The sequence below is a fragment of the Centropristis striata genome, chromosome 11 (assembly GCF_030273125.1).
Source record: "Centropristis striata isolate RG_2023a ecotype Rhode Island chromosome 11, C.striata_1.0, whole genome shotgun sequence".
In the NCBI taxonomy this organism is placed as follows: Eukaryota; Metazoa; Chordata; class Actinopteri; order Perciformes; family Serranidae; genus Centropristis; species Centropristis striata.
Window position 1 is genome coordinate 1,054,614 of NC_081527.1, and position 24,805 is coordinate 1,079,418.

Sequence of the window (24,805 nt, forward strand, 5' to 3'; positions counted from 1 at the left end):
TTCTGACCGCCGGGACCTTGAAAGTCACGTGACTTGGAACAAACCAATAGGAACAAATATCCATGGAATAGCCACGGGATATGACTGGCATTAACTTGCATTGTAGCCAAATCCGTGTCAGTTTCACCGAAATTTGAGCAATTCCGTGGCTATTCCACGGATTTTGAGTTAAGCGAAATCTGTGGCTATTTCACGGATTTCTGTGAGACCAGGTTGGTGATTAAAGGTTTTTAGGCGCTATAGACAGGAGCGAATCTGGGAAAACCCTTCAGAAAATGAGGTGATATTTTGGCATTTTGGGGTAAAAGTGTTTTCTTGGTTGTTTCTATAGTATTTTTTGTGCTGAATCCATTTCTGCTGGATGTCAAGCTGTGAAAGTTACGGTTTAGTCATTATTATTGATTAATTAGCATAATGATGGGTTAATCGCCCAATATTAGAAATGTCTATAATTTCCCAATGTGTGAATATATTATAAATGGTTGTTTGGTATCATTGTAAAGGAGCATCCATGGCTTTCATTTAAGACCAAAGTTGTATCTTTCAGACAAACACAGAGGTCACATGACCTCTTTAAACCAGAAATTACACACATTTTACCAACATTTTGTCCTAAACTCTCTAGTTGATGTGATCCTGTAGGATCAAGGGACATCAGGGACCCAAAAACCAACAACTGCAATACTTCATAGACTCTGTCAGTTCAGGAAAAGTATAATATAGCCATAGTATAGTCTATAGTCTATCTACAGTCTATAGTCTATAAGAAAGCTTTGGGTTATGCCTCCCCTTTATCATGGAACAATTTGAAAAATGAATTGAAATGGTCTGAATTGTTCACAATCAGTGAATTTAAATTGATTCTAAAGAATAAATAAATAATTTCTCTTGGTTGGTGTGACTGTTCCTTTTCAGTCTCTACTGAGGCTCCTTCACTTTTGTTGTGATGCTGGATTTGTATTTATTGTTTATGATAACTGTGTTTATATGTTGTAACTTTTCTTTTTTTTTTTTTCTGCTTTCGTTGGCCATGTCTCTCTTGGGAGAGAGATTTTTAGAGAGATTTTTTTGAGACTTTTACCCGTTTAAATAAAGGATATATAATATGGTTCCCCTATTATAATTAATCTGTATCACTAATCTTTACTGCGTGATTAAAGGTTTTTAGGTGCTAGTAAACAATGCAGTTATTGCAGCTAGTCTTTATTCAGTTTTGCTGATGATTAGGGTTCCCAACTCCCTGAAAAATAAATAAGGGACCCCTCATTGGACACGAGTGTGGATAAGCCGTTCAGGATCATGAATGAATTAATCAATATTATTATTATTATACTGATTGGTCAGATGCCATGGTGTCACTATCTGTGACGTAGCCAGATTTTAGCTGATTAGCTGGAAGAAATCCATGTGGTTTTATGACCTCACGGAGAAATCGGGGAGCCTTTTGGATCTCCTTTTAAGTTACAAAATGTATTTTTTGCCCGTTAAAGGGTTAATAACAAGTCATATAATAATCTAATATTGCTGCAATTGCAGCATTAACTATATGGAGTCTTGGGCTATTTTGTCCATTTTTGAATCCTTTTCATATCTTTTTGTGTCTTTGTAAGTCATTTTGTGTCTTTTTTGGTCATTTTGTGTCTTTTATTGGTCATTTTGTGTCTTTTTTAGTGTCATATTGTATCTATTTTTAGTCTTTTTGTGTCTTTTTCTTTGGTCATTTAGTTTCTTTTTGTGTCTTTTTTTGTAATTTTGTGTCTTTTTTTAGTAATTTTGTGTCTTTTTTTGGTCATTTTGTGTCTTTTTTGGGTCATTTTGTTTTTTTTAGTCTTTTTGTGTCTTTTTCTTTGGTCATTTAGTTTCTTTTTGTGTCTTTTTTGGTAATTTTGTGTCTTTTTTTAGTCATTTTGTGTCTTTTTTTGGTCATTTTGTGTCTTTTTTGGGTCATTTTGTTTTTTTTAGTCATTTTGTGTCTTTTTTTGGTCATTTTGTGTCTTTTGTCGTTCTTTAGTCCAACATAAAATGTGTTTTGAGTTTTACTTGGTACATCATCATCAAACTGAAACTGGCCTCATGGAGTTTACAGCCAGAACTTTAGAGGTAAATTTACAGTAGGGCTCCATGCTGCTTTGTTTTCTAGTCTGGATGGAGTCAACAAGTCTGGATTATTTGGAGCTTTTAGAGACTCCACAGGGTTAAACAGTATGGACTAACGCACAATTTTAAAGTGATAGATACCAAGCTAACAGTGTGACACAATGCCTGACAGTTTGATCAAACCCTGACAAAACTGGGAGTGTTAATCCTGTTTGTGTGCGGTCACAAAGACACCTGTCCTGTAGTTTTACTGTTTCTGTGTTGATGTGAGCTGTACTCCAAGTAGAGCAGCACCCCTACACACACACACACACACACACACACACACACACACACACACCCCAGTGGTCACCTAGTGTCTGGCTCTCTGGCCGTGGTGTTAGCCAAATGTCAAGGACTTTTTAACAAGCAGATGTGAACCCAATTAAGCGTTTATATGACTTCCTGGGAGGGGGTCTGAAACAGCATTTTTCAATGCCAAAAGATATCAAGTCGTCACTTGAAAGCATTATTGTAATATAGAAGTGACCTTGCACCCAAAACGATGAGCGGACCAAAAAGCTTGATAAAGCACCCACAACTTTACTGACTCACCATCGGCCTCAGAGTGATTTACTGCCGGAGCTGAAACTGTCTACAACTGTCTTCTTAGGCCGGAGACTTCAAGCGTTTGAGGTTTAGAGGCAGTCCAACAACTTCACACATAAAGATGGAAAAATGACTCTTTATGGGGCTCCAGCTGAGGAACAGAGGCTGTGGCTGAGAAGGAGGTTTTGTCAAGTCGGCAAGAAACTGCCACTGATGATGTCACAGTGATGTCAGCGGGGTTACTTTGTGTTTGGTTTGGACACGACAAATTAATAAGAAAAAATCTGCATTACTAAGACGAGGTGTGAATTTTCTCGGTACGATTATTGTCAGAGAAATAATAACGATATTACGAGTATCACAATTATTTTTGCATTAATTAATTTCACACTACTATGAATAAGTTAAATCACATGAACACATGAACACTGATACACATGATAAAACAGACTGGGAGATAGCTTCTTTCCTCCAGCTATCACCACCATGAATACTATCTGTATATATATTATTAGTGCAATATATTTATATTCATATTATCTAAAATACTACCTCTACATGCTACCACTCATCCTCACTTGTCTCTTTTACATACATAGCTATTTATTCTATATTCTGATTTTTTTTGCCATTCAATTATTTATTCTTGCTGTGATATTTATACTTTGTATACCTCTGTACCTTATTGTCCTTAAGTCTCTATGTGTTGTTGTTCTTAATTTGTTTTATGCACTATGGGAGTTGCACTCAAATTTTGTTGTGCTATGTACAATGACGGGCTATTATATTCTATTCTCTATTTTGTAGTAATCCCTCTCTTTGGATGCTCTCATAACAAAATAATATAGCAACAATGTAAAGTAACTAAAAAGTACAAGAAAAATAATAATAATCCTCAGGGGGAATGTCATATATACTAAATGTTTAAGCTATTAAAATCATTTTAATAATTTGTTTGTCTAATCTTATGTGGCCAGATAAAAATATGTATCTATTATTTTGGTCCTTTCATTTTATAATACAGAAACAAAAGGAGGTAATGATAAAAGTTCTCTGACTGAGGACTTTGAGAAGATTACTTTACTTTCTGTTATATAGACCGTTGCACAGAGACACTGAAACTGTTTGACGACTCACTCACGACTATGAGAAATGTCCGGCTCTACGTACGTGAAGCAGCTAAACTTCCCAGTTGCTCTGTATGCCGAATCAGTGTTGCACACAATTAATGACACAGTGAGTAATTCTACCAATTCATTGTTATGTTAGGTGAACATTGACATGAATAACCCAGTTATTGTTTACCTTTACATTGACGTACAACGCCGGGTGGTTATCCTGCAGGTGTTGAAACATGTTCGATGTATTGCCTGTTTTAACAGCAACTTTTTTGTATTTTAATATTTTTCTGCATGTAAGAATCTCCCAGTATATATATATATATATTCTTCATCAGTGTGGTTTTTGTTCAGGAGAAATGTTTAAGTGATATGTCTGAATATATATTCCCATCTGTCCTTTTTTATGATCTGTCCTAATTGAGCTCTATCTGCAGTAGACGACTCTGTGTTTTATGTATAGAACTAATCAGCCATGTATAAATCAGGGTAGTTTAGGTGCTGCAGCAGTTTTCTGTGATTGAGAATATTAATCGCTGTTGGCAACATCAGCCGTTGGTTCTGATTTATCTGTTGAGCCAAATGAACGGCCCTGTTTGACGTGTAGGAGGATTCCCTTGTTGTAAATGATTTTTCCACCATTCCCTCTGCCTGATAATGAGCAATCATAAACCATCATGAGGTCATTATCATAACTTACCCTTGATTGGGGCCCCACTCGCTGCGGATGCAGAGGTGCTTGTGGACCGGGTCCTTCATGTAGCCGTCCAGGCAGAGGCATTCTCCTGCAAACAGAAAGGCAGCGATTCAATCAGGTGTTCATTAGCGTCGAGCCTTTTTTAATTCAGTGGAGAATTCCCTTTGCTCCTCTCCTTTAATTTCCCTCCATGAGAGTTATCCTCTTCAGGCACTTAGAGAACTCTTAGATTTAATCATGGAGTTGGTTTTTTAAGCTATCCTTGCCCAAATTTTGCAGTAAAAGCTCAAAGTTTTCCAGCAGGAGTTTTCATCTGCTATTTTTGGACAATGCAGCTGCTGTAAAAATTAAAAATTATAAGATCATACCACTTTTCAACCCAAGCGAACATAGTTCTAGTTCTGGGCTGGAGCCGGTTCACAGTGCCAGACTTCTCAGTAACTGTTTGCTTTTCAACATTACATCACTGTATACTGGAGGTCGTCTGATACGGGTTTTTCTTATTTTGCGGCAGTCTTAACTGATCCCCGATATGTGCAGCCAATTTTTGGGGGCCGATACCTGATGCCAAAATTGCCTTTTCTCCCTCCATTTACATCAGGGGTCTCAAACACAAATTACCTGGGGGATGCTGGAGGCAGTATCAAAATGGCCAAAAAAAGACACAAAATTACAAAAAGACACAAAATGACCAAAAAAGAAACAAAATTACCAAAAAAGACACAAAATGACTAAAAAAACACTAAATTACCAAAAAAAAAGACACAAAATTACTAAAAAAGACAAAAAGTTATTAAAAAAGACACAAAATTACAAAAAGACACAAAATGACAGAAAAAAAACTAAATTACTTAAAAAAGACACAAAATGATAAAAAAGACACAAAATTACCAAAAAAAGACACAAAATTACAAAAAAAGACACAAAATTACAAAAAATACAAACCTAATGACTAAATGACTAAAAATGACACAAAATGATTTTAAAAAGACACAAAATGATTTTAAAAAGACACAAAATGATTTTAAAAAGACACAAAATACCAAGAAAGACACAAAATTACTAAAAAAACAACACATAATTACCACAAAAGACACAAAATGACAGAAAACTAAATAACTGCAATTGGCCCGCGGGCCGCACGTTTGAGACCCATGATTTACATGATAAAAATGACACAATGATAACAAATGTTACACAAGTCTCAATTTAAACAAAGAAAAAATATTAACAAAGCAAACAAAACATATTAACAGTTGGATAGTAAACAATGGCTGACGCCGATACAAGTAAAAAACGCAAATATCGGCCCAATACATCGGTCGACCTCTAGTTTTTTCAGCTATTTGAAGCATTTTTTTGTCCAAATTTTGCAGCAAAAGCTCAAAGTTTTCCAGCAGGACTTTTCATCTGCTATTTTTGGACAATGCAGCTGCTGTAAAAATTTAAAATAATGGCCATTGGCAGCTAATGAAAGGGATGGTGCTCCCCACTGTGCATCATGCCAGTGGACGGTTCTCTGAGTCTTTGATAAGGACACAATGTTTAAAGCTCCAGCTCAGTCACAGAGTAATAAAGGCATCGCAACATTACTGGATGACCACAATCATACAACGGTCTTCATTCTGCAGAAAGCAGAAGTAGCTTTTAGTTTGGACTTCTTATTGAGCAACAATGCAAACCAAAGAGTTCCTTCAAAACGTGTTTCCACACCTGAACCTAATAGAAGCACAAAACAGAAATTATCTGAGTAACAACAATGCAGTCAGCTCAATATTATTTGTGTCTTGTGTGTTTAACGTAACAATTTTGGTCATTTCTTGTCTTTTTTTGGTCATTTTGTGTCTTTTTTTAGTCATTTTGTGTCTTTTTTTGGTCATTTTGTGTCTTTGAAAGAAATTGTGTCTCTTTTTGGTCATTTTCTGTCTTTTTTTAGTCATTTGGTGTCTTTTTCTGTCTTTTATTAGTCATTTTATAATATAAAAAAACCCCTGATAATATTTAAGATCAGATTTCCATGATATGAAAAAATACATTGTGATCGTTTTTGTTTTTTTAGCCATATCACCGAGCCATGTATGTATGTGTAACAGTTTGTGCTATTTTTAGAATCGTGAGCCGGACACTGGACATGAACCCGACTGAAGAGCACACAAAGATTCTCCTGAATGTAATTGTTCAATCAAATAAAAGCTGCCACAGTCATTTTTTTTCATTCTAGTAACATAAGCAGGAGATTCAGTGAGTATGATTTCCTTTTAGCCTGGCAGCTACTGACAGCTGACCTTTTCCATTAACGCTGGTGTGTAAGCCCGCTGCCCTTCACTTCCCTCCTACTGAGCATGAGCAGAACATGTTGGACATGTTCCCCCTGAGTGGCCCTCCAACCAAAGGTGAGGCCCCATCACTCATACCCAACTAGTGAAGGCTGGGGGTCTCTCCCGGGAGCTGACAGCAGAACAAAGAGCTGCAGCTTCACTAAAAGGCTTCAGTCATCAGGACAGAACAGGCCCAGTCTACATCACCACTTAGTCCACATCACCACCCAGTCCACATCACCACCCAGTCCACATCACCACTTAGTCCACAGCAAAACCCAGTCCACGTCACCACTTAGTCCACAGCAAAACCCAGTCCACGTCAACACCCAGTCCACATCACCACTTAGTCCACAGCAAAACCCAGTCCACGTCACCACTTAGTTCACATCAAAACCCAGTCCACATCACCACTTAGTCCACATCACCACCCAGTCTACATCACCACTTAGTCCACATCACCACCCAGTCCACATCACCACTTAGTCCACATCAAAACCCAGTCCACGTACCCACTTAGTCCACATCACCACTTAGTCCACATCAAAACAAGTGATCGCTTCTGAAGTACTTTTACGTTGTTTATCTCATCACCATGGCAAAGCGTTGTCACTAGCACAATGTGCATTCGCACACTAAAATAATAATAATTATGTATCACGTTCTCCCAAAGAACCAGCTCTTATAGTTTCACTTGATTAAAATAAACTTCCACTTGAATTACGTTCCCTGCCTAAATAAAGAGCATCTATAAAGTCACAAGCAGAGGTCCCCATCACGCACAGTCAAAACTGACACGGCTTCAAATCATAATAATAGTGTTACTGTTAATATTAATTGAAAATGAGAACTTGTGAAGTTATCGCTTCAGTGCTGATGTTTAGCCACAGGCTGGCGCAGTTATTACATGAACAGTAGATCGGAGGAGGCTCAACCAGGCTCTGTGTTCATGTTCTGGCTCAACAAAACCTTTTGTCCCGGTCGGAGTTAACTGGTCTTATTTTCCAGTTATTGTCCGGCTCTGAGCTTTGTACGGTTTTTCGTTTGCAGATCGTTTCCCGGTTTGCAGATCGTTTCTCCATTTGCAGCGCGTTTGATGATGATGATGCATTTGTCTTTGTTTTTTGCAGCACGTTTTTTAATTTGCACCACGTTCCTCATTTTGTACCTCGTTTAGACTTGTGTTTGAGTTTGTGATTTTGCATCGTTTCTGTACTTGAAGCTGTTTTCTCAAACTGAGACGTATTGGGCCGTTGCCGTCCGTTTGACCCTTGTCGGCCACCGTACACATCACCACCCAGTCCTCATCCCACTGGGGAGGTTTTACACCAGGGGTCTCAAACTGGCGGCCCGCGGGCCAATTGTGGCCCTCGTGACGATATTTTGTGGCCCCCACCTTGATATGAAAGTTTAATGTGAGTTTTATATGAATGGCCCTTTACCGTGTTGTGTGTGGAAGGTCCCTTCAATTACTGTTTTTGGGTCATTTTGTGTCTTTTTTTAGTAATTTTGTCTTTTTTTGGTAATTTTGTGTCTTTTTCAAATAATTTTGGGTCTTTTTTTGTATTTTTTTTGTAGTGATACTGTGTCTTTTTGGTCATTTTGTTCCATTTTTAAGTAATTTAGTTTTTTCTGTCATTTTGTGTCTTTTTTGGTCCATACATTTTTTTTTTTTTACACATTCTGGCTTCTCTAGGGTTGAAATTTGGAATTTGCAAGTATTTCAATGAGTGTCCTTTTAAGGGTTAAGAACGATTTGAAGCCAGGGCTCAAATTTTGGGGGATTTGTTCAAACAGAAACGAGATACCAGTCATAGAAATATCCAGTGACTCTGTCTGCATATCAGTCGGCCTCACTCGGGGTCCTGAACTCTGCGTTGACTCTCAGATCTGGATGATCAGTCACTGTTGAGCAATGTTGCATGTGATCCTCTTAGCAATTATTGCCCCAAACTGTTGCCTCAGGCCTGAGCAACGAGTGGATTTGGGGAAATCACAGTCCTAGACAAGCTTTGCTTTAGTAAATAATGTCAGTGCCAAGTGTCTATTCATTAGACTAATCACTGATCTAATCGCTCCCCGTTCCAGTGGAGGATGTCACCCACTCAATGGCACCATTCACATAACTGTGTATTAAATCTAGACGTTTGGAGTAAAGATTCAAAGTTAATTTCAGTATTTACTTTTAGGATGTTTGCCAGTCTTTTCTATTGTGCAATTAAAGGAACACTCCACCGTTTTTTCATATTAAAACATGTTATTGGGTCAAGTAAGACGAGTTGATACAGACCTCTTACGTCTCAATGCGTGCACTCAATCGCCCTGGCGCGCGGCGCCACTTGGCTAGCACTTAGCTTAGCCCAGTTCATTCATTAGGATCCAAACAGATGGACAGTTAGAAGCAACCAAACTCCTCCACGTTTTCCCTATTTAAATACATCACTCCTGAAAATCTCCCCTCAGGAGTGATGATATTACTGCGCCGAGTCGAAGTGCTCCCAAGTGCTATTCCGCCATACATTATAGTTATCCTTTTTATCCGCTTAGAAAAGCGTCACGTTTTATTTTGTGTCGCCATACTTGGTCGTTTAACTACTCGTGTAGCTGTATTTAAATAGGGAAAACGTGGAGGAGTTTGGTCGCTTCTAACTGTCCATCTGTTTGGATCCTAATGAATGAACTGGGCTAAGCTAAGTACTAGCCAAGTGGCGCCGCGCGCCAGGGCGATTGTGTGCACGCATTGAGACGCAAGAGGTCTGTATCAACTCGTCTTATTTGACCGAATAACATGTTTTAATATGAAAAAACGGTGGAGTGTTCCTTTAAGCTCCAGGAAGTAAAAAAAAGTTGCCAAGAAACATAAAGTTGCGTTTGTGTTTCCGCTGTTAAAATCAAGCAAATAAGATGGAAGCAGGAGATTTGAGATGTGATGAATCAACACCTCCTCATCGGCATTTTTGGGGTTTTCAGTTACAGGAGGAACATGTTTTGTAAAAATAAAACTTGATGATAACATTAAGCTGAGCTGCAAATCTCAAAAAATATCAGCAGGAAATACTAATTAGCTCACAAGTTGTTTTAAAAATGTCACAGTGTCTGTGTTCTTTCTCACTCGGCTGTTTTTAGACACAAGGGAAGTTTTTCAGGATTTGCTCTTTTGCTATATGCAAAAAAACAAAAAAAAACAAGCAGCAGCTCTGTGTGACAGCTCAGACACACTGATTACCAAACTCTCCACAAAACACAGAGTTTAGCAAAACTGCTAAAAAAGTACTGTTTGTTCTAACAAGACTTGTCAATAACGACAGATGAGTGGTCGTTAAAATTAGCATTTTGTGGCTCACGCTTCTAAAAATAACACACATCTGGTTGGGATTGGTGCTGTTGGCTTCTCCCAACCCTGTTTCTTATCATTTTTTATTTTAAGCTGGCAAACTAAAAGCTGGGACATGTTCCATAGAGCCAATTTACCAGATAATAACTTCAATATTACACAGAAGCTGTCACTTCAGAACTCTGGAACGCTGGAGGCCTGTTGGGGTAAAAGTGTTTTCTTGGTTGTTCCTCTAGTATTTTTTGTGCTGAATCCATTTCTGCTGGATGTCAAGCTGTAAAAGTTACGGTCTCATTGTAAAAGAGGATCCATGGCTTTCATTGAAGCCCAAAGTTGGATCTTTCTGACCAACTGGTCCAAAGAATGAATGACAGAGTCTATTAACCCTGTGGAGTGTCCAGAAGCTCCAAATAATCCAGACTTGTTGCCTCCATCAGACTAGAAAACAAAGCAGCGTGGAGCCCTACTGTAAATTTACCTCTAAAGTTCTGGCTGTAAACTCCATGAGGCCAGTTTCAGTTTGATGATGATATACCAAGTAAAACTGGAGACAAGCTCAAATAGATTTAGTATCAAATGATAGAACTGGATGGAACCCTCTTATATGGTAGATTTGACACCTTTGGTCACATTTGAAACATTTAAAATTCTTTATTGAGCATGATAGTGTTTTGAAAGTAAAAAAAAGATTCAAAATCACATTTTATGTTGGACTAAAGGACTAAAAAAGACACAAAATGACCAAAAAAGACCCAAAAAAACACAAATGACCAAAAAAGACACAAAAAAGAAACAAAATGACTAAAAAAACACACACAAAGACACAAAATGACTAAAAAAGACACAAAAAAGACATCAAAAGGATTAAAAAATGGACGAATAGCCCTATAAGACTCCATAGAGTTAAGTATTGCAGTTGTTGGTTTTTGGTCCCTGATGTCCCTTGATCCTACAGGGATCACATCAACTAGAGAGTTTAGGACAAAATGGTGGGGAAATGTGTGTAATCTCTGGTTTAAAGAGGTCATTAGGGCGATTAATCAATCATTATGCTAATTAATCAATAATTATGACTAAAGAGTAACTTTTACAGCTTGAAATCCAACAGAAATGGATTCAGCACAAAAAATAAAACCAAGAAAACACTTTTATCCCAAAATGCCTCATTTTCTGAAGGGTTTTTCCCAGATTCGGTCCTGTCTATATTGCAAATCGGAGCCTTTACATATTAGGGTTTTTTTTTTTTTTTTTTTTTTACATATTTAATAAAGCAAGGCTGAATATTTATCAGCCAATGGATCAATACTGGATGTTTTTATACCCTCAACTATCAATAAGACATATTTACTTTGTAAACTTAAATATTGTTAATATTCGTAAACTTATACTTTGTTACTGTCAATATTGAATTAAGATTCCAGAAATGTATATTAACATTGAAATTTCTTACTTTTTAAGTAATGAGGTGAAGCTCAGAAGGCTCATTATGTGATACAGTTGCTCGGATACATAATTAAAACAAATGCTCCTTGAACCATCTTGGTGCAATTATGTATGTTAAAAGCAGAATGTTTGTAGCCTGGCTAACACCAGACCAAATCTCATTGGAGATTAGGTCTGGACACCTACAATGTATTTCTCCGTAGAGGAGGTGTGGTTTACGATCCTCCGGAGCCGTTTATTGGACGCTTAGAATGTCTATCAAAGCGTCTGTAGGTAGCTCTTAGCCAATCAGATCAGTTATACCAGATGACGTAGTAGAGCAACAGAGATGGATGTTTGTTGTGTGTGTGTCTGTGAGAGAGTGTTGCTGCTGCTTTGCTTCTCCAGTTCTCGCTTTCTGCAAGATTATTTATTTTCACGCTTTATTCCCCCTCATGTCATTCAGCCACACACATCCACTGATTTTATGGGCAATAAACAAGCTGCTGCGGGTCTCTGGGGGCTCCGCTGTCCCCCGATTCGGAGCGAGATCACCGGCGGTGACCGGCGGTCTCACCGGCTCGGCGCAACGAGCCGCAGAAACTGCCCGTGCGGCGCTAATAGCCCCGCTACCGGTGATCTCGCTACGAGCCGGGGGACAGCGGAGCTGCCGAGAGACCTTTCGCCTTTCAACTTTCGCTCTAAACAATTTAAAACACCATCTACAGCTAAAGAGAGTTTCGCGTCCGCAGCAGCCATGTTGGATCCGGAAAGCTTCCAAGTGCCGAGTAGTACGCGTCATCGTCTCACCGTCCCTCCCCGCTCTGTGATTGGATCCTAAAACAGGGCTAAGATAATCGCCTCGTTTCCAGACCGTCTGGAGGTTCGAAATCAAATTCGAGCGCGCAAGGCAGTCTGGGTATACCCAGGCTAGAATGTTTGTGCAGAAAGCACCTGGATGTTTTTTTCTGCCGTAGGAAATTAAATCCTCCTCCTCATAACTCAGAACATAATTACTACTTTGCTGCTTTGTTAAATGTGCACTGAAAGAGATGAAATGTTTGACACTAGAAAGGCAATTTAACACATAGAATGACAGTCTAGATTGTGTAAAATCAGAAAAAAACAAGAAAAAACAGGATGTTGTAGCAGCAGAGAGATGACAGGAGCTGCAGCGTTTCTACTAGAGTGGTAGCATTTCTACTAGAGCGGTAGTAGAGTATGATAGTGTTTTAAAAGTTAAAAAAAAGATTCAAAATCACATTTTATGTTGGACTAAAGGACTAAAAAAGACACAAAAAAGACACAAATGACCAAAAAACACACAAAATGAGAAGACAGAATGACCACAAAACAGAACACAGAAGACACAAAATGACAAAAAATTAAATGTTTGACATTAGAAAGGCAATTTAACACTTAGAATGGCAGCCTAGATTGTGTCCAGGAAAATAAAAACAATAAAAAACAGGAATGCTGTAGCAGCAGAGAGATGACAGGAGCTGTAGTATTTCTACTAGAGCGGTAGCTCTATTGAGCATGATAGTGTTTTAAAAGTTAAAAAAAAGATTCAAAATCACATTTAATGTTGGACTAAAGGACCAAAAAAGACACAAAATGACCAAAATAGACACAAAAAAGACACAAATGACCAAAAAAGACACAAAATGACTAAAAATAAGACACAAAATGAGAAGACAGTATGACAAAAAAAAGCAAAACAACAATAAAAAACAGTAATGCTGTAGCAGCACAGAGAATACAGGAGCTGCAGTGTTTCTACTAGAGCGGTAGCATTTCTACTAGAGCGGTAGCTCTATTGAGTATGATAGTGTTTTAAAAGTTAAAAAAAAGATTCAAAATCACATTTTATGTTGGACTAAAGGACTAAAAAAGACACAAAATGACTAAAAAAAGACACAAAGTGACAAAAAAAGACACAAAATGACTACAAAAGACACAAAAAGACCAAAAAAGACACAAAATGACCAAAAAACAACATAGAAGACACAAAATCACCAAAAATTACACCAAATAACTAAAAAAGACAACAAAAGACACAAAATGACTAAAAAAAGACACAAAATGACTAAAAAAGACACAAAATAACAAAAAAGACACCAAATAACAAAAAAAGACGCAACAAAAGACAAAAATGACCAAAAAAGACACAAAATGACCAAAAATGAAATGTTTGACACTAGAAAGGCAATTTTACACATAGATTGTGTAAAATCAGAAAAACAACAATAAAAAACAGGAATGCTGTAGCAGCAGAGAGATGACAGGAGCTGCAGCGTTTCTACTAGAGCGCTAGCGTTTCTACTAGAGCGGTAGCATGTCTGCTAGCGGTAGCGTGGCTGCTGAACAATGCTAAACGCCTCGTCTTGCTCTAATTGCCGTTTCATGGCACTCTGAGGTCACGGCGCTCTGCTCAAACTTGTTTTACACTTGCAAGGTGTTACATTCCCTAATTGCTAATATGCAGGCGGCGCGGAGCCAGTTTCCAGCTTCACACTTTATTTCCGTCACGTCCCACCCAGCTTTCTGTCACCTTTTAAAACACACAGAACAGAAGTGTGTTCATGGCGACCACAGCCAGAGAAACGTGCAGATCTGAGAGGCCTGAAACAGCCTGCAGGCTGTGATCTGCAGCATGGGCAGCAGATCTTTCTTTATGCACTGTTGTGGCACAAAATTATTCAGCTCATCAGGCAGATATCCACACGCTGATCCATTATGCAGCCACATTAATCAAGCCACTATGTTGTGATGTGTGAACATGCGTCTCCAGAGGCTCAGTGTGTCTCTTTGTGTTGCACAAAGAAACACAAGGCTCAATATATAGAGAGGTAATATATAATATAGAGAGGGGAGTTAACCCTCTAAAATCTCCAAAAGCTCCAAATAATCCAGACTTGTTGACTCCATCAGACTAGAAAACAAAGCAGCGTGGAGCCCTACTGTACATTTACCTCTTATTGACTATCTTATTGATAGTGTTTTGAAAGTTAAAAAAAAAAGATTCAAAATCTCATTTTATGTTGGACTAAAGGACTAAAAATTAGACAAAATTACTAAAAAAAAGAGACAAAATGACCAAAAAGACACAAAATAACTAATAAAGACACAACCACAGACAGAAAATGACCAAACAATATGACACAAATGACCCAACAAAATACCCCATTACAAAAAAAATGAAACTAATGAAAAAAAATCACAGAAAAGTGACAAATTCACAAGAAAAAAGTGAAGAATTTACAAGAAAAAAGTGACAAATTTACAAGAAAAAAGTGACAAATTAACGAGAAAAAAGTGACAAATTACGAGAAAAAAATTGACAAATTTACAAGAAAAAGTGACACATTTATGGGAAAAAAGTGACTCCACTGTCAATAAAGCCTTAAAAATTTGAAAACAAAAAAATCACAACTAATGATATTAATAATTAAAATTAAAACTAATGAAAAACCCAAAACAACATTAACCTTGCTAAATATTGATTGAAACAATAGATAATGGAGTTATTAATGAACTATAGACAAAGTTTATTGGGACAGTTTGGGATAATTAAACATTTCTCGGATCAAGCTGACCCACAAATTGACGTTTCCTCAGAAATCAGCAGGTTCAAACATCTCCGGCGTCTCTTTAACGTGTTACAGCAGCAGCTCACATGTTGCTGCAGCACATTCAGGTTTTCATCAGTATCTCCTCCAGCAGGAAGGAGGATTGGATTCAGGCTATCTATAGCAGCCTGCAGCCCACACACACACACACACACACACACACACACACTTGTTTGCAGAACGGTTTTATTACGAATGCATCATATGAAAAATAAAATAGAATTACTGAAGCCTTGCTGCTCCATACATCATGGTAAGGATGGCTCAGTGTGGGTGAGCCGCACAAATTATTCCAAGAAAAAACGCTGTGGTGAGACACACTGGGCGGCTTTTTGATTCATTTAAAGGTCTCAGAAGTCAGCGAGGGCCCCGGGGCCCCGGGGACCGGCAGCTGCTGAATAATGGATGCAAAACAACCAAGACACTTCCTCCTCTTTCAATCTCACTGTTTTTTTACAGCACTAAAAGTTTGAGTGACGCACTGAGACGCTAGAGTGCAGGTACCATGAAGAATGATTCATCCTGGTCTCCATTAGGGACGTAAACAAACACGCATACATAATTATGCACACACACAATGCACTCAGAACTTATATGAGCAACTAATAATTATAATATTTGAAACCTAAAAACAGTTTAGAAATCGACTAGAAAAGATACGCTGGCAACAATAGATGTGTTTCCTTTAGGGCATGGGTCTCAAACTCGTGGCCCGTGGGCCAATTGTGGCCCTCGTGATGATATTTTGTGGCCCCCACCTTGGTATGAAAGTTTAATGTGAGTTTTATATTAATTTTTTTGTGTGTGTGTGTCTTGTTTTGGTAATTTTGTGTCTTTTTAAAATAATTTTGAGATTTTTATTTGTATTTTGCAGTGTGCATTCAGCATTTCAATGCATTTTTAATGCAATCTTTTGTGTTTAATGTTTTTTGTATGTTTTTTGTATTTTTTTTTTGTATTTTTTTGTGCTGTTTGTAATTTTTTGTGTTTTTTGTAGTTTTTTTGTGTGTTTTTGGTGTGTTTTTGTGTTCAAAATGTTGATCCAGTAAGTCACAATGAAAAAATAATAATCTGGTCATATAGGTGCAGTTGTGCTGTAAACCAGTAGTTCTCAACCTTTTTGAGTCGCGACCCCCAATTTAACATGCATGTTGTCCGCGACCCCCGCTCACTGAACACAATCTCACACGTACAGTTCAGATCACCCAAAAAAGAAACAAAATTACCAAAAAAAGACACAAAATTACCAAAAAAGGCACAAACTTACCAAAAAAGACACAAATGACCAAAAAAAGACACAAAAAATGACCAAAAAAAAGACACAAAAAATGACCAAAAAAGACACAACATGACAAAAAAAACACAAAATGACCAAAAAAAAGGAAACAAATTGACCAAAAAAGACACAAATTATCCACAAAATTATCAAAAAAAGACACAAAATGACCAAAAAAGGAGTCAGGAGGCGGAGCTAAATAGAGGCGACGCTTCGGACAAAATTATTTTTTCCACATGCTCTCTATCACCATAGGTTTCAATTTTTGATGGGAGCCACTTCATCAAGATAGTGGATCAGAGATAACAGCCATATCAAATCTATGAGAAACAATAACACACACACACACACACACACACACACACACACACACACACATGCTTCTTGCTTTTATGCATACATGAGCAGTACAGAAAATGTTACTGAAGGCATTTCTCCTAAAAAAAAACTTGTTTAAAGTTTTGTTGTTGCTCAGCTCTTGTTCTGTACTGTACAGCTTTTTATTTTATTATTTCTTCTTCAAGCCGGAGCTATTTTTATATGTGAGAAGAAGCTGGTTTGTGCTGGCGAGGCAGAAGTTCCTGTCAACGCCGTCACATTTACCGTCTTCCTGTGAAAACATTTACTGATCAAAACAGTAAAATGTTAAGAACTTATGTATGACAGGAGATCATGATCATGGTATTAATATCTCCGTAATGATTAGAAGCAGCGATTAAGTCTCTGGAACGATAACATAAAAAAATAAAAAGTATACTGTGAGCATCGGAGACATCTTTGGAGTTGATTTACTTGGTGGAATAAGACGATTAAACGCCGTTAAAACAACAAGACGTGTTCTATTATTCTGTTTCACTGTTTCTCGTTTCTTTATCATGTGAATGTGGAGTCAGCGAGGATCAGAATGTGTTCAGAGAGATAAAGAGCTTGTTAAACAACAAAATGTTCTGCTATTCTGTTTTATCAGCACACTCTTCTCATCATTTGGACTTTGAATGTGTGTGTGGCTTGAATAAAACATTATGTACAGTAGCTGCTCATGGCCCACATTCACACTTTCTATAATATTACAACACAGTTTGAGTTTCGTGTCTCGTTTCTGTTTCTTATTTCAAAAGCATGTTATGTAACAGCAGCGAGGTCATTTCATCCTCCAGACACTTTAGGATTACATTTAACAATTTGACAAAAACTCCACAGTCCAGGGGTCTCAAACTGGCGGCCCGCGGGCCAATTGTGGCCCTCGTGATGATATTTTGTGGCCCCCACCTTGATATGAAAGTTTAATGTGAGTTTTATATGAATGACACTTTACCGTGTTGTGTGTGGAAGGTCTTTTTTAAATACTTTTGTGTCTTTTTTTAAAAATAATTTAGTGTCTTTTTAAATAATGTAGTGTCTTTTTAAATAATTTAGTGTCTTTTTTAATAATTTTGTGTCTTTTTTTGGTGATTTTATGTCTTTTTTTTAAAGTAATTTTGTGTATTTTTTGGGTACTTTTGTATCTTTTTTTAAATAATTTTGTGTCTTTTTAAATAATTTTGTGTCTTTTTTGGGTACTTTTGTATCTTTTTTTAAAATAATTTTGTGTCTTTAAATAATTTTGTGTCTTTTTTGGGTACTTTTGTATTTTAAAAAAAAATAATTTTGTGTCTTTTTTAATAATTTTGTGTCTTTTTTAATAATTTTGTGTCTTTTTAAATAATTTTGTGTCTTTTTTAATAACTGTGTGTCTTTTTTATCATTTTGTGTCTTTTTAAATAATTTTGTGTCTTTTTTAATAATTGTGTGTCTTTTTTATCATTTTGTGTCTTTTTTGGTAATTTTGTGTCTTTTTTAAAATAATTGTCTGTCTTTTTTAAAAATTGTGTGTCTTTTTGGGTACTTTTGTATCTTTTTAAAAAAAAATGTTGTGCCTTTTTTAATAATTTTGTGTTTTTTTTAATAATTTTATGTCTTTTTTTATAATTTTGTGTCTTTTTAAATAATTTTGTGTCTTTTTTAATAATTGTGTGTCTTTTTTAATCATTTTGTGTCTTTTTTGGTCATTTTGTGTCTTTCCATTATCTGCAGCTGCTGATCCTGTTCAGGGGGGGGATCCCAGCTGACTCTGATCAGAGGCAGGGTCAGGGGTCAGGGGTCAGACCCTGGACAGCTCCCCCCAGACCATTAAAGGGCTCAAACACAGAGAGAGAGAGGGAGACTACATTCATGCCGAGGGAAACTCAGAATAAGCAGAAAAACCAGACCTGCATGTCTACAATGTCAATTAGCAGACGCTTTTATCCAAAGTCTTGTCTTAAGACTGTGAAAGGAAGCTGGAGAAAACCCATGTTAACAGCTGTTTGACACCAATAATAATAATAACAATAATAATAATAATAATAATAATCATAATAATAATAATAATAATAATAATGACTCAATTGACCTCAATTTGCAATATAAAAATGAAACATTTTGCTAAAAGTATTGTAATATCCTCCAATAACACTTCAGGGTTGACACTTTTAATTTCCAGGAGTCCTATAAAGGGTTAAGGTTTAAAGGGTGACACGACCTGAGTTCAGATAATAAATGAATGGTGATAAACTGCTTCATCATGTGAAGAACATGCAGAATCCACCTATAAAACGCCCCAACCAACCAACCAACCAACCAACCAACCAAAAAACCAAAAAACCAACCAACCAACCAACCAACCAACCAACCAACCAACCAACCAAAAAACCAACCAACCAACCAACCAACCAAAAAAACAAAAAACCAACCAACCAACAAACCAACCAACCAACCAAAAAACCAACCAACCAACCAACCAACCAACCAGCAGCCAGCAGGTCTGAACCAGGGACCCTCTTGTAATGCACCACTGGGCCCCTCAACCCTCCACTTTTCAGGTCACAAAGAAAAATGTATATAATGTATCATCAATCAAAAGTTATTGACATGCTGCTTTTCCTCAACATGCCTCCAGTTGAATCCATCAGTCATCTGAGGCTTCATCGAGCTACAGTACATGTCTCCTCCTCCTCCATCACTCATCCACCCAGAGAGGAACGATACTTCACCACAACAAAAGAAAATATGAGCCCAGTGAAAGAGATTTCTGATAAATATGGTGAGCCGTCTGATTGTCATTGTGTGCAAACTAGAATCAATATCTTTAACATCACAGATCTGATAGAGAAAGTCAGACAAAGAATGAGACAAACAGGCTTCAGTTTCTCTTTCAGAGCTGCATTCTGCACAAACTTAGACTGTTTTCACACCTCAATTAATACTAGTAATGTTAGGATACTATATAATATACAAGGAGCAAGTATTTATTTATACAGCAACCTATGACCTTTAACCTCAAAATGTGTGTGTGTGTGTGTGTGTGTGTGTATAATTAAAATCACATAAAGTTACCTGTGCGTTTGAAGCTTACGCGCATGTGTGTGTGTGTATCTGTAACTGAAATCACATCAAAGATCAAAGCAATCAGATCAAAGCAATCGACAGAATTAACTGCAGCTGTAGAATGTCCTGGCTCAGTGACAGCAGAGGTGGACAGACTGGAATTTCTGGCCTCGAACAGAAAGCATTTTTGGCAAAACCATAATACCTATCATTGATCCGACTTCACTTTGAGCGTCCTGAGTTCTCCCTGAACGTCTACATATGTTTTTGTGAAGAAGAATTAAAAAATAGCTTTGCTAGAGCGATCTAAAAAAACTGTTACATCTCCCTTTTTCAGAAATCTTCCTGCGTTTTTAATATGGGAGCCAATGAGGCTGTTGGTGGTTTTGGTGGATCATCTGTGCGTCCTACGCCCAAACTATAACTCTGACAGCTTTACCAGAGGATTGTGAGGGAGAAGACTAATTTTCCTACGTTTCTATGTATAAATTATTTCTGTAGAGTGGAATTTGCGGCCTGGAGCGCAGTTTTCAAATTTATTTTTTGACAGTTTTTTCTCTCCCTCTACACTCTGGCGATGATGTCACACACTGTGACACGAACATTCCGTGCAATACACACCCATTATAATCTCAGAATTTCTCCAAAAATGATCATGGTCATTGAACAGGGATTGATAAAAAACTATATGACCTATCGAAACGTGGATTAATACACCGATACACAAGACTTGTGTCTACTGTTTAAAGTTTAAATGGAGTCTCTAGGTGAAATTATGCCGGAGAAGTAGACGTTTAAAAATCTACAATAATTGTTCTTTTTCGCTCCTTTTTTTCGGCCGTCCCATTCACTTCAATGCAAAATTTTGGGCAGTTTTTCGCAACTTGCGTCGTGAAAAATTCGTATTCTGTAGAGAAAAGTAATAGCACACCGATCCCGATCAAACCGCACGTTTTGATATATAATTTGTCCTGCAACTCTTCAAGTTGTAGTTGAAATAGAGCTTTAGAATATATATTTTACTTCTCACAGTAAAATATACATTCAGAACTTATTTTGCTGTAATAATCCACCAGTCATTTCTAACAAAACATTAAAGGTTTTCATGAGTTAAACTGTAATTAACCTATAAGTATGATGCTCTAATTGTGCTTGTGTTGTTTTCTCAGTTGCGTGTATCAGGCGTGATTTTTCCCTTTCTTCTGTAATTAGTCCTTTATTATTGATATGTATTTGGACTGTTTGTTATACTTCAGTGGCCTGGATCCAAATGTTACTTCATCTTTTCACACAAAATCAATTACAGCACAATTAAACCGATGAAAGCGCTCTGACATGTAGATCACATTTTGGTAAATTACTCCTTAACCTTTGCAACATCTTTCATATTTTCCTCTCCAGCAGCTTGAGACAAAAGTGTTGCACTTTTCATTTCCATAATAACTTATCTGCTCTAATTAATTCAGTGTCTTTTTGTTTTGTTTGCAGAGAAAATTCATCAAGTTTAACCCTTTGGTGCACAACAAGTTTTTATATCTTTGCAATAAATGAATTTCATCATTCAGTATTGCAGGTTTTCCTCCAATAACTTGTTTTTGATCATCATACATCCTCATTTTTTGTTTTAATTTCTTACTTTTTGAATAAAAAAACTTTTTTATCACTACTCTTCTAATGCACAAGGTCATTTTTTGACCCATGTGTGTAAACTTGATGTAAAAAAAAAAGATGTAAAACAGATGTAAAATTACCCCCCAAAATATGTAAAATTACCCCAAAAAATATGCAAAATTACCCAGAAAATATGTAAAATTACCCCAAAAAATATGCAAAATTACCCCAAGAAATATGCAAAATTACCCAGAAAATATGTAAAATTACCAAAAATGTTTTAATTACACCAAAAAAATATGTAAAATTACCAAAAAAAATCTAGAATTATTAAAAAAATATGTAAAATTACCCAAAAAATATGTAAAATTACCAAAAAAACTACAATTATCCAAAAATATGTAAAATTACCAAAAAATATGTAAAATTACCCCAAAAATATGTAAAATTACCCAAAAAATATGTAAAATTACCCCAAAAAAGACAGAAAAATGATTCCCCAAGAAAAAAAGATGTAAAATCACGGAAACAACAGCAGTGGAAGGCTCCTCTCTCTCCGTTGTAATAATACAATTCAATTGGTAATTTAGTGGATCACTTTTTGTATCACTACTCTTCTAATGCACAAGGTCATTTTAGACCCATGTGTGTAAACTTGATGTAATAATACAAAAAATATTTTTCTTCCTAAAGTATGAAAAGAAAAATGTATATAATGACCTGCTGTAATAACAAAAGAAAGACATTTAAACACACAGCAGCATGAAATAACATGGAGAATGAATGAGGGTCATTTTGGACCATGTTGTGCATCAGAAGGAGTTTATATGTTGTGTATTAAAGGGTTAATTTAACCTGGAGACTGGAACCAGAGTTCTCTAGAGCAGCCATTCTCAACCTTGGGGTCGGGACCCCAATGGGGGTCGCGAGATGATTTCTGGGGGTCGCCAAGTCAGCTCTGTCTCCACTGTGTTAAAGTGTTCATGTGTTAATGTGTTTTAGTCTTTTTGGTCATTGTATGTGTTTTTTGGGTCATTTTGTGTCTTTTTTTTGTGTCTTTTTTGATCATTTTGTGGTCAATTTGTGTCTTTTTTGGTCATTTTGTGTCTTTTTGGTCATTTTGTTTCCTTTTTTTGGCCATTTTGTTTCCTTTTTTTGGTCATTTTGTTTCTTTTTTGGGTCATTTTCTTTCCTTTTTTTGCTCATTTTGTGTCTTTTTTTGGTCATTTTGTGTATTTATTTAGTCATTTTGTGTCTTTTTTGGTAATTGTGTGTCTTTTTGGTCATTTTGTTTCTTTTTTGGGTCATTTTGTGTCTTTTTTGGTAATTGTGTGTCTTTTTGTTCATTTTGTTTCCTTTTTTTGGTCATTTTGTTTCTTTTTTGGATGATCTGAACTGTGCATGTGAGATTGTGTTCAGTGAGTGGGGGTCGCGGACAACATGCATGTTAAATTGGGTGTCGCGACTCAAAAAGGTTGAGAACTACTGCTCTAGAGAACCTGCAGCACAAATGAAGTTGACAGTGGAGACGTAGAAACTAATTGATCGTCTCCGGTGACGGTTCCCCAGAGGAAGTCAGGTCAACAGCTCCAGACAATCTGATTCACCATTTCAGACCCTGCAGTGATGCAGCGTTGTCACGGTTACACCAGTAAACAATTAAAGAGGCACTGGGCCACAGCAGGTTTAATAAACAGGACCTGGAGGTCTTACAGGGACACAAACACCATCATCATCATCAAGCTGCTTTCTGAAAACGTCTTAAACTGTCAACTCATCCTTCACTCAATTATACCATTTAAAACTGTGTGGACTTGATAGGTAAAAAAATAAATAACAAGAGTTCTTTTTTTCCCATTTTGAGTCACCAGATTGAAGAACTGAACATGTTCAAATCCAAATTAACTTTTCTTTAGTCCATTTACCATTTAATGGCAGCTATTTCAGCCATTACAAAATAAAACAGCGGACAAATCTGATGGTAAGTCGTCACTTTGTCAACATTAGTGTCTCCCGCTGCAACAGAATAATATGTTGATCAGCAAATCAACCTCAGACACAAGGCATGTAATGGGCCAAGGTTTGATCCGTTAAATACACAGAGGATCAGGGAGATTTCAAAATAAAACACAGCGGATCGTCTTTTTCTGGCGAGATCTTCGCCACAAAGTGATTATGTACATTCACTGAGTGAATATTTAGAAAATAAAACATATTTCTTGCTAGAAATGTGATCAAAATCCATTTTTATGCAGAAACTAAGTCAAAATATTGTTTTTTTCACTAAAAATGAGAGAACTGGCCGCCATGTTTTTTGTTCTGTCTGCCGGGACCTTGAAAGTCACGTGACTTGGAACAAACCAATAGGAACAAATATCCATGGAATAGCCACGGGATATGATGTCATTAACTTGCATTGTACACTGCAAAAATAGCCAACTTGTATTTTTTGGCCTAAAACAGTGATTTAAGTTGGTAAAACTTGGAAATATAAATGATTGACATTTAGGGCAATAATGTAAGTTAGCACAACAAAGGAAGCCAGTTGTCTGCTCAAAAACAAGTTGGTGAGTTGTTGTTACTTATATCTTTAAGTTGGGGTTCACAACAAGGGACAATAGTTCTGATAACTCTTATTTCTTTGTTGGGAAATGCGGGAAAGCGGTGAAATCATTAGTGAAAGCTAGCGGCTAACTGACGCTAGCGGCTAACTGATGCTAGCGGCGCTGCTTGTTACAGCTACAAGAGTAGCCATTAGCGTATCAATGCTAACTCAAAATTGTGGTCGCAACATTAGCTGACATTTCATAGCGGCGTTACAATCGTGCAAATTCAGCACATTGCAGAAGTTAGCAGAAGTAAGGATTAAAAATTATTACAATGTAAAATTATAAGTTCAAAAATTCAGAGTTGAGCAAACTCAAAAACAAAACTTAAAATATTTAGTTTAATTATCCAACTTAAAATGTTATCGAAGTTTGTTGCCTTGAAATTTTGAGTTCACCCAACTTTTCTTTTTTTGCAGTGCAGTGAAATCCGTGTCAGTTTCACGGATTTGTGAGTGATTCTGTGGCTATTCCACGGATTTTGAGTTAAGCAATTCCGTGGCTATTCCACAGATTCCTGTGAAGCCAGGTTGGTTCTTACAAAGCAACCTGGTCTCACAGAAATCCGTGGAATAGCCACGGAATCGCTCAAATTTCCGTGAAACTGACACGGATTTGGCTACAATGCAAGTTAATGACATGTCATATGTCATTATCATGACATAATGTCATATCCCGTGGCTATTCCATGGATATTTGTT

At 36.9% G+C, this 24,805-nt stretch overlaps 1 protein-coding gene across 4 annotated transcripts in view; it reads right to left on the reverse strand.

The window, feature by feature from the left end:
* Window positions 1–24,805, reverse strand: part of astn1 (astrotactin 1) — a 679,871-nt gene that overhangs the window by 433,828 nt on the left and 221,238 nt on the right. For all 4 annotated transcript variants that reach the window (XM_059344320.1, XM_059344318.1, XM_059344319.1 and 1 more), the window contains exon 9: window positions 4,504–4,588. In XM_059344320.1, the coding sequence (XP_059200303.1) occupies window positions 4,504–4,588 (85 nt within the window). The remainder of the gene's footprint in view (window positions 1–4,503; window positions 4,589–24,805) is intronic.